The sequence below is a fragment of the Mirounga angustirostris genome, unplaced genomic scaffold (assembly GCF_029215605.1).
Source record: "Mirounga angustirostris isolate CCGP_5_RB_7025 unplaced genomic scaffold, mMirAng1.0.hap1 SCAF_7, whole genome shotgun sequence".
Classification (NCBI taxonomy): domain Eukaryota; kingdom Metazoa; phylum Chordata; class Mammalia; order Carnivora; family Phocidae; genus Mirounga; species Mirounga angustirostris.
Window position 1 is genome coordinate 34,085,193 of NW_026991715.1, and position 14,210 is coordinate 34,099,402.

Sequence of the window (14,210 nt, forward strand, 5' to 3'; positions counted from 1 at the left end):
CGCCCTCTGCCCCTCCCCCAACCAAGCACTTGTGTGTGTGCACGCACACGCGCGCACGCTCTCTCTCTCTCTAAAAGAAACAAACGAAAAATGGTTGGGGACAAGTTGAAGACAACCTGAAAGAACCAATGGCCAAAGTGGAACTATCTGAGCAACAAAATAGCATAGTTTCAGATTATAATCCAAAAATACAGCACCTAGACCTGCCATACCTTAGGCAAAAGAAATCTGCAGAACACAGTATGCTCAAATCTAACTCTGAGGGATGCTGCTACATCTTAGTACTATACTGTGTCCCCTCATCTACTACTATATTCTTAAACACACAACCCCTTCCTTTTCTCTTCCAGGGTCAGTATTTCAAGCATTATGGAAGGCTATCCACCAAGCTACCTCTACCCAAAGTCCCTCCAAGAACTCATTTATTTTCAAGGCTTCAACTTGGCTAAATGATATCACCCCCATCAACGACAAAATATCGCAAAATAATATCACCCCCATCAACTACACTATCTCTGCATCATCTGTCATTTCTACTTGTATGTTCCACATCTCAAACTCAACATGTCCCAAATTAAACTCCTTTTATCTACCCATACCAACATTCCCTACAAGCAGTTTCCCCATTTCATTTCATATCTTATCAATGATACCACCACTTGCCCACTCACCTAAGTCCCAAACCTGCAAATACCTTCCTTGTACCCTCTATATTCCCAATTTATCACTGACTCATCATTTTCTTTCATACTGACCCTTTTCCTTTCCATTCCACTTCTGCCACCTTAACTTATGCCCTTATTATTACACTCCTGAATTACTTCAATAGCTTCCTTCTGTAGTCCCTAATTAAACTCTCCCTAATTCATCTTACATATAGTACCAAGAGTTTTCATGTAGCTAGCCTTCAACTGTTGGTCACTGTAAAGACTGCTGCTGACGATTTTAGTAGACACTATTGGTTGGCTACCCAATATCCATTCCTCTTCTTCGTTGAAGAGCCCAAATTTTGTTTGGAGACCCTCCACTTCCCCAAGTGACTCAGGGAATTGAATCCTGGGGTGAATCTTGATTGGTCTTACCCAATCATGGCAGTCCCATCCCCCAAGATTTAAACCCAAGCACGTGATAAAGTTCTTGTCATGAAATGTGAGAGGTGGCCCTTTTGAAGACTTCTGAGAAAGATCTCTTTGCTCCTACAAATGTGACATAGAAAACATGGTACTTTCTAACTCTAGATGTTGTCACATCTGAATGAAATATTTGGAACTCCTACAGCCAACCTGGAAGATAAAGCTGGCAAGCACAAAGAGGGCAGAGGCAAGAGTAAAGAAGTGGAACTGCAGCCCAGCATTGGAAGCCTGATATACACAATATTGATAAATCTCAGAAGCACTGTGCTTAATGAAAGAAACCACACAAAGGAGTACATTCTATAATGATTCTCTCTCTCTCTTTTATATATATATATACACACACACATATATGTGCATCCATATGAAGTTCTAAAATGGGCAAAATTAACAGTGATACAAGTCAGATTATCAATTGCCTAGAGCAGAACTTCAGGGAGGGAAGAAATGACTTGGGAGAAGAAGGAACTTCTGATGAAAATGTTCTATATCATGACTGGAGTGATGGTTACAGTTGTCAAAATTCATCTAACTGTATTCTTAAAAATGAGTGTATTTTACCATATATGTTATATTTCAATAAAGTTTACTTAAGAAAAATGAATAATTAGTTCTATAGTATGCCAGACAGTTATAAATGCTATGGAGAAAAATAAAGACAAAAAAAGAGAGTACAAGAGGCAAGAAAGTGGGGGTCGAAGTATGTGCACAATTTTAAACAGGATGGTTATAAAAGGCCTCAATGACTTTTTAACAAAGGCCTCAAGGAAGAGAACGGTGTACGGGAGACATCTTGAAGAAGGAAGCTGCAGACAGAGAGATCAGCAACTGCAAAGCCCTTGTCTCTTTTAGTGATAACCATTTGAAGGTTTTGACTAGAGTGATCAGACATGTTTTGAAAGGATCACTCTGTGCACTCAGTTGAGAAAACCTATAAAGTGGTAAGGATGGAAGCAGGGAGCCCAGATAGGAAGCAGCTGCAATAATATGATGGTAGCTGAGATCAGGGTGGTGGTAAGTAGAAATGTTCAGATTCTGGACCAAATTTAAAGACAGTGTTTGCTAATGGACTGAATGGAAGATTAAAAGAGAGGAGTGAAGGATGCCTACGAGATGTAGATGTAGTTCCATCTACTGAAATGAAGAAGACTGTAGGGAGGAACTGGTTTACTTGTAAACAGTGAGAATTTTATTTTGGTCAAGTTAATTCTGAGATGCCTACCAAATGGAGATATAAACTAGGCAGGTGGATATACAAGTCTGGAGTTCAGGGAAAGGGTATAAGCTAAAGATAAAAATCTGGGAGTTGCCAGTATATAAAAAGGCACTTAAAGAGATAAGCCTAGATGAGATCACTAAGAGACTGAGTATAGACAAGAGAAGAAAAAAAAATTCCAAAGACTGAGCCCAAGTGCAATCTAAAATTTGGAAATGGTAAAGAAAAAGAAACAGTAAAGGAGAATGAGAAGGAATGGCCGGTAAAATAAAAGGAAAACCAAGAGGTGATATCCTAGAAGCCAAAGGAAGAAAATGTTTCAACAAGGGAAGCAAGACCAGATGGAATAAATGCTACTGATAGGTCAAATTAGATGAGGAATGAGAATTCACTGGAATTATTAGAGGACCAATGTCCCTTCAGGAACCCAGGCCCATGTAAATGTCCCTTCTTCTAGATAAGTAACCCACACACTGCTAGGTTCGATTTGTACTAATTAGAAATCACTGTGTATTTTTAAATCAAACCATTACTTCTAAAATGAAAGCAGTAGTATGTTAATCTATTTGAAACATGATGTTTATTTTTGGTCACTATTTGGTATTCTAAGTATTCTGGTAAGTAATCACCTCTGATGTTTACCACTTTTACTCTAGCCTCATCAAATCCCAAACATATCCACATATAATCATCAAGATTTGCTACAACTTTTTCCAAGATGTGAGATTTATTTTACTAGAAGGTTAAAATGTAACACCGAATGAAATATAACCATTGGAGAGTAAAAATCACAATCCAATGAGTACTGAAGGACACAAACAGAACAGAAGACTCCTGGTACAAAAGTAGAAAGTCAGAGGAATATAAATATATTTTGGCACAAATGCAAAAGACTCAGACACACATACAGGATGCATATTGTGATTCAAATCTTTTTACCCTGAGCCAAACAATGTAAAAGGCTCAGTTTAGGTAGTCATGCTCTCATCTATTTAAAGACACATTTTTAATACTGGGCTCTTGCTAATGTGCAGATTTGATATGAGAACATTTCAAGTCCTCTTCAAAGCCAAGGGAACAGTGTCTTCCAAGTAATCTGGTCCATTTCAAGGTAGCTGACCTTCCTCAAAACAAGAGATGGCAATGAGAGTTCCTGGCCAGGACAATAAGAGAACATTCCCTCAGACATGTCTATTCGAACTTAAATGCTAAAAATAAACTGAGCATACATTCTTCACAAAACCACAGGCACTAATGGTGCATGCAACAAACTGCAACCCTAATCATTCCTTCTGGGCAAAGGGTATTTGTAGCTCACAGCAATTCCTGATACAAGGAATAAGAAAGAATACTAAGAAGTCCCTACCAAGTGTGTGTTCACATACACAGGTAGACGGACTTTCACCTTCTAGGTCAGTATTCCTTCTGAGCTCCTTTTGGATGTTTCATTAAGCAGATTATGTTCCTTGACATGACCATTCCAGTCCTCTCTCAAACAGATTAGATAGCAAGTTGTTCCTAAATTTGCCATTATGAGATAAGTGGCAGCTAAAATCAGAAAATTCTTGGTACAGCTTAAAACTGATTGTTTTTCGGGGTGCCTGGGTGGCTCAGTCGGTTGAGCAACTGCCTTCGGCTCAGGTCATGATCCTGGAGTCCGGGGATCGAGTCCCGCATCGGGCTCCCTGCTCGGCGGGGAGTCTGCTTCTCCCTCTGACCCTCCTCCCTCTCGTGCTCTCTGTCTCTCATTCTCTCTCGCAAATAAATAAAATCTTTAAAAAAACAAAAACAAAAAAACTGATTGTTTTTCATTTCAGAGAAATTCAGCTGCAGTCAGTTGCAGCAAACAATTCCCCAATGACAAAGTAACATAGTTCAAGGTTACTGCTACTTTAATTTTTATTTAGATAGGAACAACAAGGTAATGGTATTTTTCACCCTTCCCTCAGTTTACTAAATCAATCCTTATCACCAATTGGGATACACTGTAGTATCCTCTTGTATTGCTGAGTAATTGCTACTTTCATGCAACAAAAGCAGGTCTTGTTTAATCCTTTGCCAGTTTAAAGAGAAAAAGAAGTCAGGCCTTTTGATGTCAGGAAATGCAAAAGACAAGTCCTCCAAGTAACCAAATGAATCAATTATATTAACATTTTTAAATCAAGTTCGAGCCTAAAATAAGTAAGGACACATTAAATAAAAATTTTATTTTAGCATGCTTGCACATCCCAAGGTAAGTATAACAGACTTCTTTTCCCTTTACAATAAACTCGTAATTAGCACAACGATTTTCGAAACTAACTTCCTGTGTTTCAGTGTGACAGTCTGGATTTGGAGGACATGGGAGGGGAAGAAGGGAAAGAATTATTAAAAATAATCTTCTGAAGAAGAAACATAGCTATGTAATTCCTACGCAAATGTTTGCTAACTTCCCCTGGCACAAAAACGGTGATGTCATTCTACACAGCCGTACAGCAGTTATAATCAACATCTGAGTTTTTAAATCACTAACAACTTAAGGAAATTAAGAATATTACTCAAAAATCTCCTCTCCCTAGAGTACCACATCTGTGAAAGAGAAGAGTGTGCCCATCTGGGGTCATATACTCAGCATATACATACTCAGCATCAACAAGACTGAAGTCATTTTTCCCTGCACAACAGAGAAGTTGTTTTTTTCCTTTAGAACTCTGAGCAATGAAAGCCAGGACTTTAAATGGCTCCGTATAAAAACATAAAAAGGGTGGGTCACAGTCTATTAGTAAAAACAGCTCAACATCAAGAACCCCTCTTCCTTTAAAATGAAATCTAAGGGGCGCCTGAGTGGCTCAGTCGTTAAGTGTCTGCCTTCGGCTCAGGTCATGGTCCCAGGATCCTGGGATCGAGCCCCACAGCCCCACATCCCCACATCGGGCTCCCTGCTCCGCAGGAAGCCTGCTTCTCCCTCTCCCACTCCCCCTGCTTGTGTTCCCTCTCTCGCTATGTCTCTGTCAAATAAATAATCTTTAAAAAATAAAATAAAATAAAATGAAATCTAAAAAACAAAATAATTTTCAAAGGGAAGAAGAACTCTTTAGTTATCTTTGCTTCATTTTTTCTAAGTATAAAGTAGTATACAAGGAGCTGATAAATTTATATCTGCAGTGTGCTCTCACAACAAAAGTAATGTATACTTTTTTCTCCTATAGCAAGCACTAAATAAAATATCCAAACTTGATTCCAGTAAGAACAATACATAATTATTTTTACTGTAATATCAACAATATTTACTGCACCAAGATTTGTGGTTTATTTCCTAATCTAGTACAACTATTTCGTCGGCTTTAAAATTACCTCAAATTGACTGGAATACCAACTCTACAGCTACATGAAATTGTAAAATGGTTTCAAAACTTGCACCATGACTATGTCCCTTTCTATTAATATTTAACATAATGAAACAGAGAAAGAGCAAATATTTCAACTTGGCTTTATAAATGTCACGATTCAAATTACAGGTCAACATCCAAACTAACAATTAAAATAACAACAAAACCAACATAGTATTTTAAACAAAGGGCATTTCAAACAAGCTGTCATGAAGAATTCAGATTACTACAGCCTAAATAATTGGAAAGTTGCTCAACTGTTTAGATTTTTGTTGTTGATCTTAATTTGTTACCTATCAGGAATACATCTACTGTTTTTACTTTCTACCTGTGCCACATTTATCTTAGGTTTTATACTTCTGGATCTTTCAACCATTAGAGATCAACCATCAAATTACTTCAACAAGTAGAAATAGCAACACCGCTCCCAAACAGCAATTTCTGCATTGCTAGACACTTATCTAGTTGGTAGATTTATACCATTGTTCATTCTTAGTTCCTTAAATGTAAAAAATACCCACAGAATGGTGGCATACCTCTAAATTGGTTTAAATATGGTACAAAGTTATTTTTAGTTGGGTTCAAGTTTTAAAAAGGCACTAATCATTCTTCTCAAAGGCTGATCTACTCAAGTTCCTCCCATATTTAAAAAATTAAAAGCTTAATTTGTCTCTTTTGGAAAAAAGAAGTTTATGTAATGCTCAAGTAAAAGGACATTAAAATTATAGAATAATAAACCTGACATCAGGGTCAGGATCATACCTAGTGTTCATAAAAGTAAGTCTGACATTTATTCTAATGATGGTCCTTTCAAATACCAGCATGGTTAAATGTCCTTTACATACACTTTCAAATATAATTCTTATTTTTAAAAAACACTCTTATTTTCTAGTGTGCAAAGTAAAAGGGAAGAAAACCCCCATAAACCATTATAAACTGGTTCTTATTCAGGAAAAAAAAAAAAGATACAAGAAACATTCATGTAGTATTTGCGAACTATGTCTATTCCCTCCTTGCATGCTAGAAAGATGCAAAGACAAACACTTGCAAACTATTCAGACAGATCATTCCACAGTTGTAACTTTCATCATAGTTCTCAAAGCAGTATGGTGAGGTCAGCTCACAAACAGCTTAAGCAGCCAAACTAGAAATTGGTGGTAGTAGTATCAGGCTACATAACAGCCTCTCCAAAGAATATGAAGTAAGAGAACTAAAATGTGCTGGCCACACGCCAAGAGACTGGATGGCATATAGTTTGAGCAATGAATATGCAGAGCTTACAGTATATAGCAATTCATCATCCCTTACCCTATAGCCTGATTTTCCTTGTTTAAAACCACAATTAGCCATATATAAGAGGTATTTAATACTACCAAATTTCTCCATACTTGTGACTTGAAAGACATCTGGGCTGGCAAGATTTGGTTAAACTAAATACATACCCTATAAAGGAAAATCTGATTCCCATCCTATATGAAAATGAGGAAGGTAAAAGAGATACTGTTATATTGATATTATTCTGCATAGAATAACCTTTATTCTTTAAGGATTATACTGTCCTCAGCATAATTCTAAAGGCTTACGTTCTTCTATACTTTCAGGGTTTTTTTGTTTTGGTTTTTTTTTTAAGATTTTATTTATTTTTTAGAGAGCGAGCGAGAGAGAGAAACAGCATGAGAGGGGAGAGGGTCAGAGGGAGAAGCAGGCTCCCCGCTGAGCTGGGAGCCCGATGTGGGACTCGATCCCAGGACCCTGGGATCATGACCTGAGCCGAAAGCAGACGCTTAACCATCTGAGCCACCCAGGCGCCCTATACTTTCAGTTTTGAATGAACATCTCTGCAACTGGTTGGCATTTAGAATGTCAACTTTCTCGGTAGATTTCATAAAGAATTAATACTGTCCAATCAAAGGACATAATTTTGGTCAGAAACAACTCCTCTGACCTTAGTCAAAATACATTACTTTTACAATTTCACCTTTGTTGAATCATATTCTAAAACAGAATAAGAAATCCTAATTCTTAATTGTCCAACTTTCCAAACATATTTTCTTTCTAAAGAAATAAAAGAAAATGCAGTTATTTTAGGCAAGAGAACGAATCATACTCATTTCAAATCAAGACACATTTAAAGATTTTTTTTTTTTTTTAATTTGACAGAGAGAGAGACAGCAAGAGAGGGAACACAAGCAGGGGGAGTGGGAGAGGGAGAAGCAGGCTTCCTGCTGAGCAGAGAGCCTGTTGTGGGGCTTGATGCCAGGACCCTGGGACATGACCTGAGCCGAAGGCAGACGCTTAACGACTGAGCCACCCAGGCGCCCCAAATCAAGACACATTTAACATCTATTTTGTGTCAGACATTATGTTGAGAACTGAGGAAACAAAGACAAATATGTACATGGTCTCACAGAGCTGACGATCTAGTTGAGAAAAAAGACCTATTTAGAAGTCAATCATCTCTCTTTCTCTGCTGTACTAGCTACAGGAACAAAAGCTCTGGTATCACCCAAGAAGCGTGGAATAAGTCTGCCAGGGAGAACCGAAAAATCTTCAGAGAAGATGAGCTATGGGGATACTTCAGGCCAAGGACAGAACGAGCAAAAGCAAGAACATGTGTGACAAAGCCCTGTGACAAAAGTAGGGACAACCATTTCTGGAACATGTGCTTACTACTCTTCTACCTTCACCCATGACAGACATTACTAATCAATTAAAACATATTTAAAGTCCACATGAAACTCAAACTCCTTCTCAACAGATAACGCAAAATCAATACAAGAAGTTAAGTCCATGACATGAAATTTATGTGCTATCCTGAGCCTGGGAATAGAAAGTGGCAGGACTTGAGGCTAGGGAGTTACATTAATAATGGACAGATTATGGGGCGCCTGGGTGGCTCAGTTGGTTAAGCCACTGCCTTCCGCTCAGGTCATGATCCTGGAGTCCCGGGATCGAGTCCCGCATCGGACTCCCTACTCAGCAGGGAGTCTGCTTCTCCCTCTGACCCTCCCCCTTCTCATGCTCTCTCTCATTCTCTCTCTCAGATAAATAAATAAAATCTTTAAAAAAAAAATAAAATAATGGACAGATTATGAATGAACATGAACACTAGGCTAATAAGTTTAGATTTTATCCTATGGGCAAGAGATCAAAGAATTTTATGAAAAATATGGACATGATCAATTCCGGCAGAAGTACGAAGACTGCATTTGGACAGACAGAATAAAGGCAGAAAGAAAATTAAGACGCTATTGCAATAATCTAGGCAAGATACAATGACGCCTGAATTTCAGCGATGGCAAAAATCTACCACAGATTCTAAAACAAAAATGGAGTATTTTGGATTTTATAATTCGTGGTTTTAAAACAACAGCTTGAGAAAAATTAGTATTCTAATTAGAATTCCCAAATAATACTCAAAAAGGAAAAGACAAATTAAGGTAAAGACTGGAATTAAAGTGAATCACAATGATACTCAAGATTACTCAAGACTATAAATTCAGAAATAGTTATTTCAGGTTTAGCATCAAGGAGAACATCCTCATGACCAGACTAATACTCAGCAAGTCTTTTCTTCCTGAGGGCACTAATACTCTAGCCAAACAACAAACGCTGTTCACCTTACATGCCCCTGCAATGCAGGGTCAAATTTGCACTCAATGGGATGCAGAAAGCGTAAAAGCCAAATTGAAAACCAAAGTTTGAAACTATGCAGGTTTCACTTTATCCAAACACTTAAAAACTATGTATTTCTTATACATGAAATAAATCTTCGGGAAATACTACTACTGTTGTACATTAACTAAATCATATCCTACCTAGCCTTTTAATTCTATACTTCTTCACATGGAATACAACCTATTTGTAGCACTTAGGGCAGTATGCAAAAAAGGCAACTACCCCACTTATGCACTATGTTTAATAAATTAAATTATTCTGACTAAAACTAAAAACTTCATTATAGCTCAAAAGGCCAAAGACAGTCAAAAGAGTTTTTCTATTTTTGGAAAAAGAGATTCTTTAACTGTTGCAAAAGCTAATGCTGTGACATGAAATCCAGGTGCAACATGTTACAAACATGTTAGGAAAGCTAACATTACTGTTTTAATACCTAAGGATATTCACATTAAGGATAAAACTACCCTGCAGTGAATGCCAACAATGCACCTCATACTACACAGACAGATATTCAAGGTTTCTATTTTGTTATCATTCCAATTCTTTCATGTCCCAGTAAGCAAACCCTCAAAGTGGGATTCTCTTCCTCTAAAAATAAGCTAAAATGAAAAATATGAACTACAGAGATAAAATTTATTTGTGATATATTGTTTATTCTGAGAAAGCAAATCACATGTTTATCATAATCTCTTTTCCAGAAAGAAATGGAGTAGCTAGTCATGAGCAGGGCCCACTTCTCATGATGTCATTCCAAAGCCATTACTAAATGTTACACATGTTACGCTTCCTTCAAATCAATCACAAAACAAGTCATCCTAAGACCGAGGTCAAATTCCACTCAACTAAAAGATCTCCAAACTTGAAGTAACGGTCCACTTACTAAATAATATTCAAAGACCAAATTCCAGAAAAACCCTCCTCTTGTACCTCCCCCACTTAAAAAAAAAAAAAATCAGTCTTCTCCTTTTAGCTCATTGTAATGGAATGTGACCTGTAGTTAAGGGCTTTTCCATTCTTTATTTACTGCTTAGAGAAGGCGAAGCAGATCTATTCTCCCTCACAAGGGTAATGTATTTCTTAAAAGAAGAAAAGTGCAGTGTGGGTGGTTAATAATATAACAATTAGAACAAAGGGCAAATTGCTTTACTTGATTTCTCATGTATGATAGGATGAGTTTATTTAAATGATAAATGAATCTATTTTTATTTTACAACACTGGACAAACATCTAAAAGATCTAGGATTTGTATGACTCCTAATAAATCAGGTAGCATAGGGAAAGTTAAAACTACAACTACTTAAATAAATCTTCACACAAAATTACTATAAACATCTTTTCATGACAAATCATATTTTTGTCATTGAAGTTATACACTTAAGTACCTACCTGATCATAGAGAGAAGAACAGGAAAATATTTAAGAAATGTACTTCAAAGTCTAATATTAAACACATCTCTCTGAGGTTCAGTTAGCATTTTTTTTGACTCGATGATCCTCAAAACTACTATGATACTTTAATCCAAGTTTTAAAATGAACAAACTCTAGACAAAAACTCTCCCACAATAACCCCCTTAAGGATATATTTTACTTACATTCTTCCTACACCTTCATACATGTGAGTCTCATCTACCAAAGTCATAATCTCTGTATCTGTAAGATGTGCATGCTTTTTCGTTCTGTTTAGCTGTTCAATCTGTATGTCTGCAAGCTTCACCTTCTGTTGAGTGTCAATAACTTTGGCTTGAAGCTCTGTGAAGGCCTAATAAAAACAAGTCCTTGATTTAGTGGGTGAAACATTTTACAGGAAACACTTAAGTCAAATCCAAACACATTAAAATAAAGCATATTAACCAGAGACAAAGCTGTTAAATTTACCAACACAAACATCAGTAAAAGTCAATATAATTGTAAACAATCAAGCCACCATACTAAATAATGAACTTATCCTGTCCTCAGAAGATGCAGTCTATTTGAAGCAGAACAAAGGCACATTAAATAACCTTATGAAAAAGCAGGTATCCAAGCAGTAATAAAAACAATAAATGCAAGAGTCAGAGGATGAAATCCAGAGATTCAAAACAAGAACCACAAATACAACGACTCACTTCATTTGTGTTACATGACTAGATTTCAAAACACTTTCTCACATTTGTTTGAAATACTAACAAGGGAATATTAATATGAGAACATTGAAGAATATAGTATCTCATTTACTCTTCTCAATAATCCTATGAGTTAGGGATGGCAGTTTCATCATCACTCTTTACAAGTTAAAGTAACTAAATTTGTTGAAGAGATAAAAGTGGCTTGCACAGGGTTGAACAACTATCAGGTGGAAAGGCAGGTACTTAAATCCATTTCTTCTGACCCCTAGTTCAGGAATGTTTCTATTCTACGGTCTACAGTAATATTCAGAATACAAATATTTTTGAGATAAAGATAAAAAACTAACAAAAAAAATTCAAAGCATTGGTAGAAGAACTGCATCATGATATTCATATCCACATACCAAGCCAAATTTGACCCTCATGTACACTTAAACACAGTTCTTGGATACTCTTGTTTAAGTGCCTGGAATGACTTTCAGATGCTGTCAAATTTATTCCATAATAATAACATCTGTGACTGCAACAATACAAGGCAAAGGCTACTAAACTTTTTTCTGACTTTGTTCTCCCCTACTAGTAGGCTTCCAAAGACTGATTTGGGGAGGGAGGTGCCTGAAACTTCCTATTAGTTTCCAACAACAACAACAACAACAAAGATCTTATAAAGATATTAGAAGATAAAACCTTTAAACAAGTTTTTTTTTAGTTAATTTAATTAGCTCTCAAAACTACCCAATTTAAGTCTCCAATCATTTTCTTAGTTTGCATTCATTGCCCAGGGGTTTCTTAACGAATTCAAATACTGGGAGCTAAGACTATTCAGAGCTGTACTCAAGTGTTTACTCTTTCACTAAACCCCGACTTACATTTGAACTCTTAACAGAAAAAAAAAAGGTAAATTTTTAGAATTCGTTAAGAATTCTTAAAATGAATTTTGTTTTGCATGTAAAATTACCTGACTGTTCTGTACACACTTTGCTAAGGAAGCTGGTAATTGTTCAAGCTGAGATATTACAGCATTAGAGAACACCACGTTAAAGACTAAATTTACAAGTTTCAAAAGAAGACAAAAAGCAAGTTACATACACATATATCCTCCGGGTAATAACAAACAGCTTCATTTATTAGGAGCAACAACTAGCCCAGCTGTCCTATTTCATATGCAAAGGTTGACCAGAAGAAATATTAAGACGCAAAATTTGCTCTTCTGAAGAACCTAAATAATCAAAAGGTGTGGAGTAAAGTAAGGAACAGTGGATTCTAGTCCCAACTTTTGACTAAATCTTTTCTGGAACTCAGTTTCCTTTTCTAGAAAATGTACAGGTTTAAAGTAGATGAAGTCCAGGATCCTTTCCCTGACAACCCTTAGATGGCGAAAACGCTTTTGACTAAACACATTGATAAGCAACTGTTTGAAGAGAGCAGCCCAATTCCTTCTGATACAGATTATATTTGGAAAATTTTACGGACCTGTTTCTTTTTTTGACAAGTCCTTCAAGAAAAGGGGAAGGGGAGTAGGGCTGGGAGTTAAAGCTCTGATATTAACATTGCTATGAGACTCTCTAACTCTGACCTGTATGTAGATACTGCGACCTTTCACGTTACAGGATCAAGTAAGTGGCCTAAAAACACAGAGTGGACTTGGGAATTTTTAAAGCAAATGAGGATTTAGAATTACAGATGCCTCAGCTCAGGCAAGCGGTCCGAAGGGTCTCCAACTTGAAACGCTTACTTCAGGCCTTACTATGGAACAGAAGCCTCCACACAACGAAACGGCTCTGGAGCTCGGAACGAGAGAACAGGCCAGCTATCCGCCCGCGAGACAACCAGACCAGCCCAACCGGCTCTTACCCAGAAAGAGTTGCTCGCCCCCCACGCCAACCTAAGAAGACCTGGTCCCGCCTCAGGACTCGGGGAAATCACTCCCCAGTTCCCTGGGGCCTGTTGCCTTCCTCAGGACTCGAGCATCATTTGATATATCCCCTTAGCTTCCCAAAGAGAAGCCTGTGGCAGGTCAGGACCCTCTTTTACCTTCTTCAACTCCAGATCCACGGGAGCCGCCATCTTGGTTCACTCAGTGCGCCTGCGCAGTACGATAAAGCCAGAAAGAGGATGGAGGAGGGGCAAGCCTTGGCGGTTCGACCGTCCCTTTCCTTCTGCGCCTGCGCACGAGTCGGACTAGCCCGGCTTCTAGAAACGTTACGAATACAGATTACGTTTTCCCCATGTGATTTATCAGGCTTGGCACGCAGATTCTCAGTGTGTTTTTAAGCGCTTTGACAAGTAGCTTAGTGCTTGGTGACTAGAGTTGTACGTAGATCAGGCCAAAACTTCTTCAGGCATTCATTACTTCAACTAGTCCCTGTGCTGTCGGGGAAGTAGAAGAATCAACCTCAGCCTCAGGCATGCCAGTATGGAGAAGTCCAGCAGTTTTAGTAGAAGTGTTCTTCCAAAGAATTTATTTCTACTGAAATCTTCTGGAAGACCTTCTAGACACAGTGGTTCTCAAGAGAAGCCAAAAAAATTTGCTGAAAGAATACAGATTCTCTGGGGTGTATGGGTGGTGCAGTCGCTTGAAGGTCCTGACTCTTGATTTCTGCTTGGGTGGTGACCTCTGGGGTCTTGAGATTGAGCTCTGCGCTGGGCTCCACGCTGAGCAGGGCGTCTGCTTTGGGTTCTCCCTCTGCCCCTCCCTCCCCCTGCGCT

At 37.8% G+C, this 14,210-nt stretch overlaps 1 protein-coding gene across 2 annotated transcripts in view; it reads right to left on the reverse strand.

Moving 5' to 3' along the window:
* Positions 1–13,688, reverse strand: part of PFDN1 (prefoldin subunit 1) — a 69,125-nt gene extending 55,437 nt beyond the window's left edge. For both annotated transcript variants that reach the window (XM_054511727.2, XM_045893647.2), the window contains exons 1-2: positions 13,536–13,688; positions 10,989–11,155 (exon numbers count right to left, since the gene is read on the reverse strand). In XM_054511727.2, coding sequence (XP_054367702.1) covers positions 10,989–11,155; positions 13,536–13,568 — 200 coding nt within the window. In that variant the 5' untranslated portion in view covers positions 13,569–13,688. The remainder of the gene's footprint in view (positions 1–10,988; positions 11,156–13,535) is intronic.
* Between the last annotated feature and the right edge of the window lie 522 nt (positions 13,689–14,210).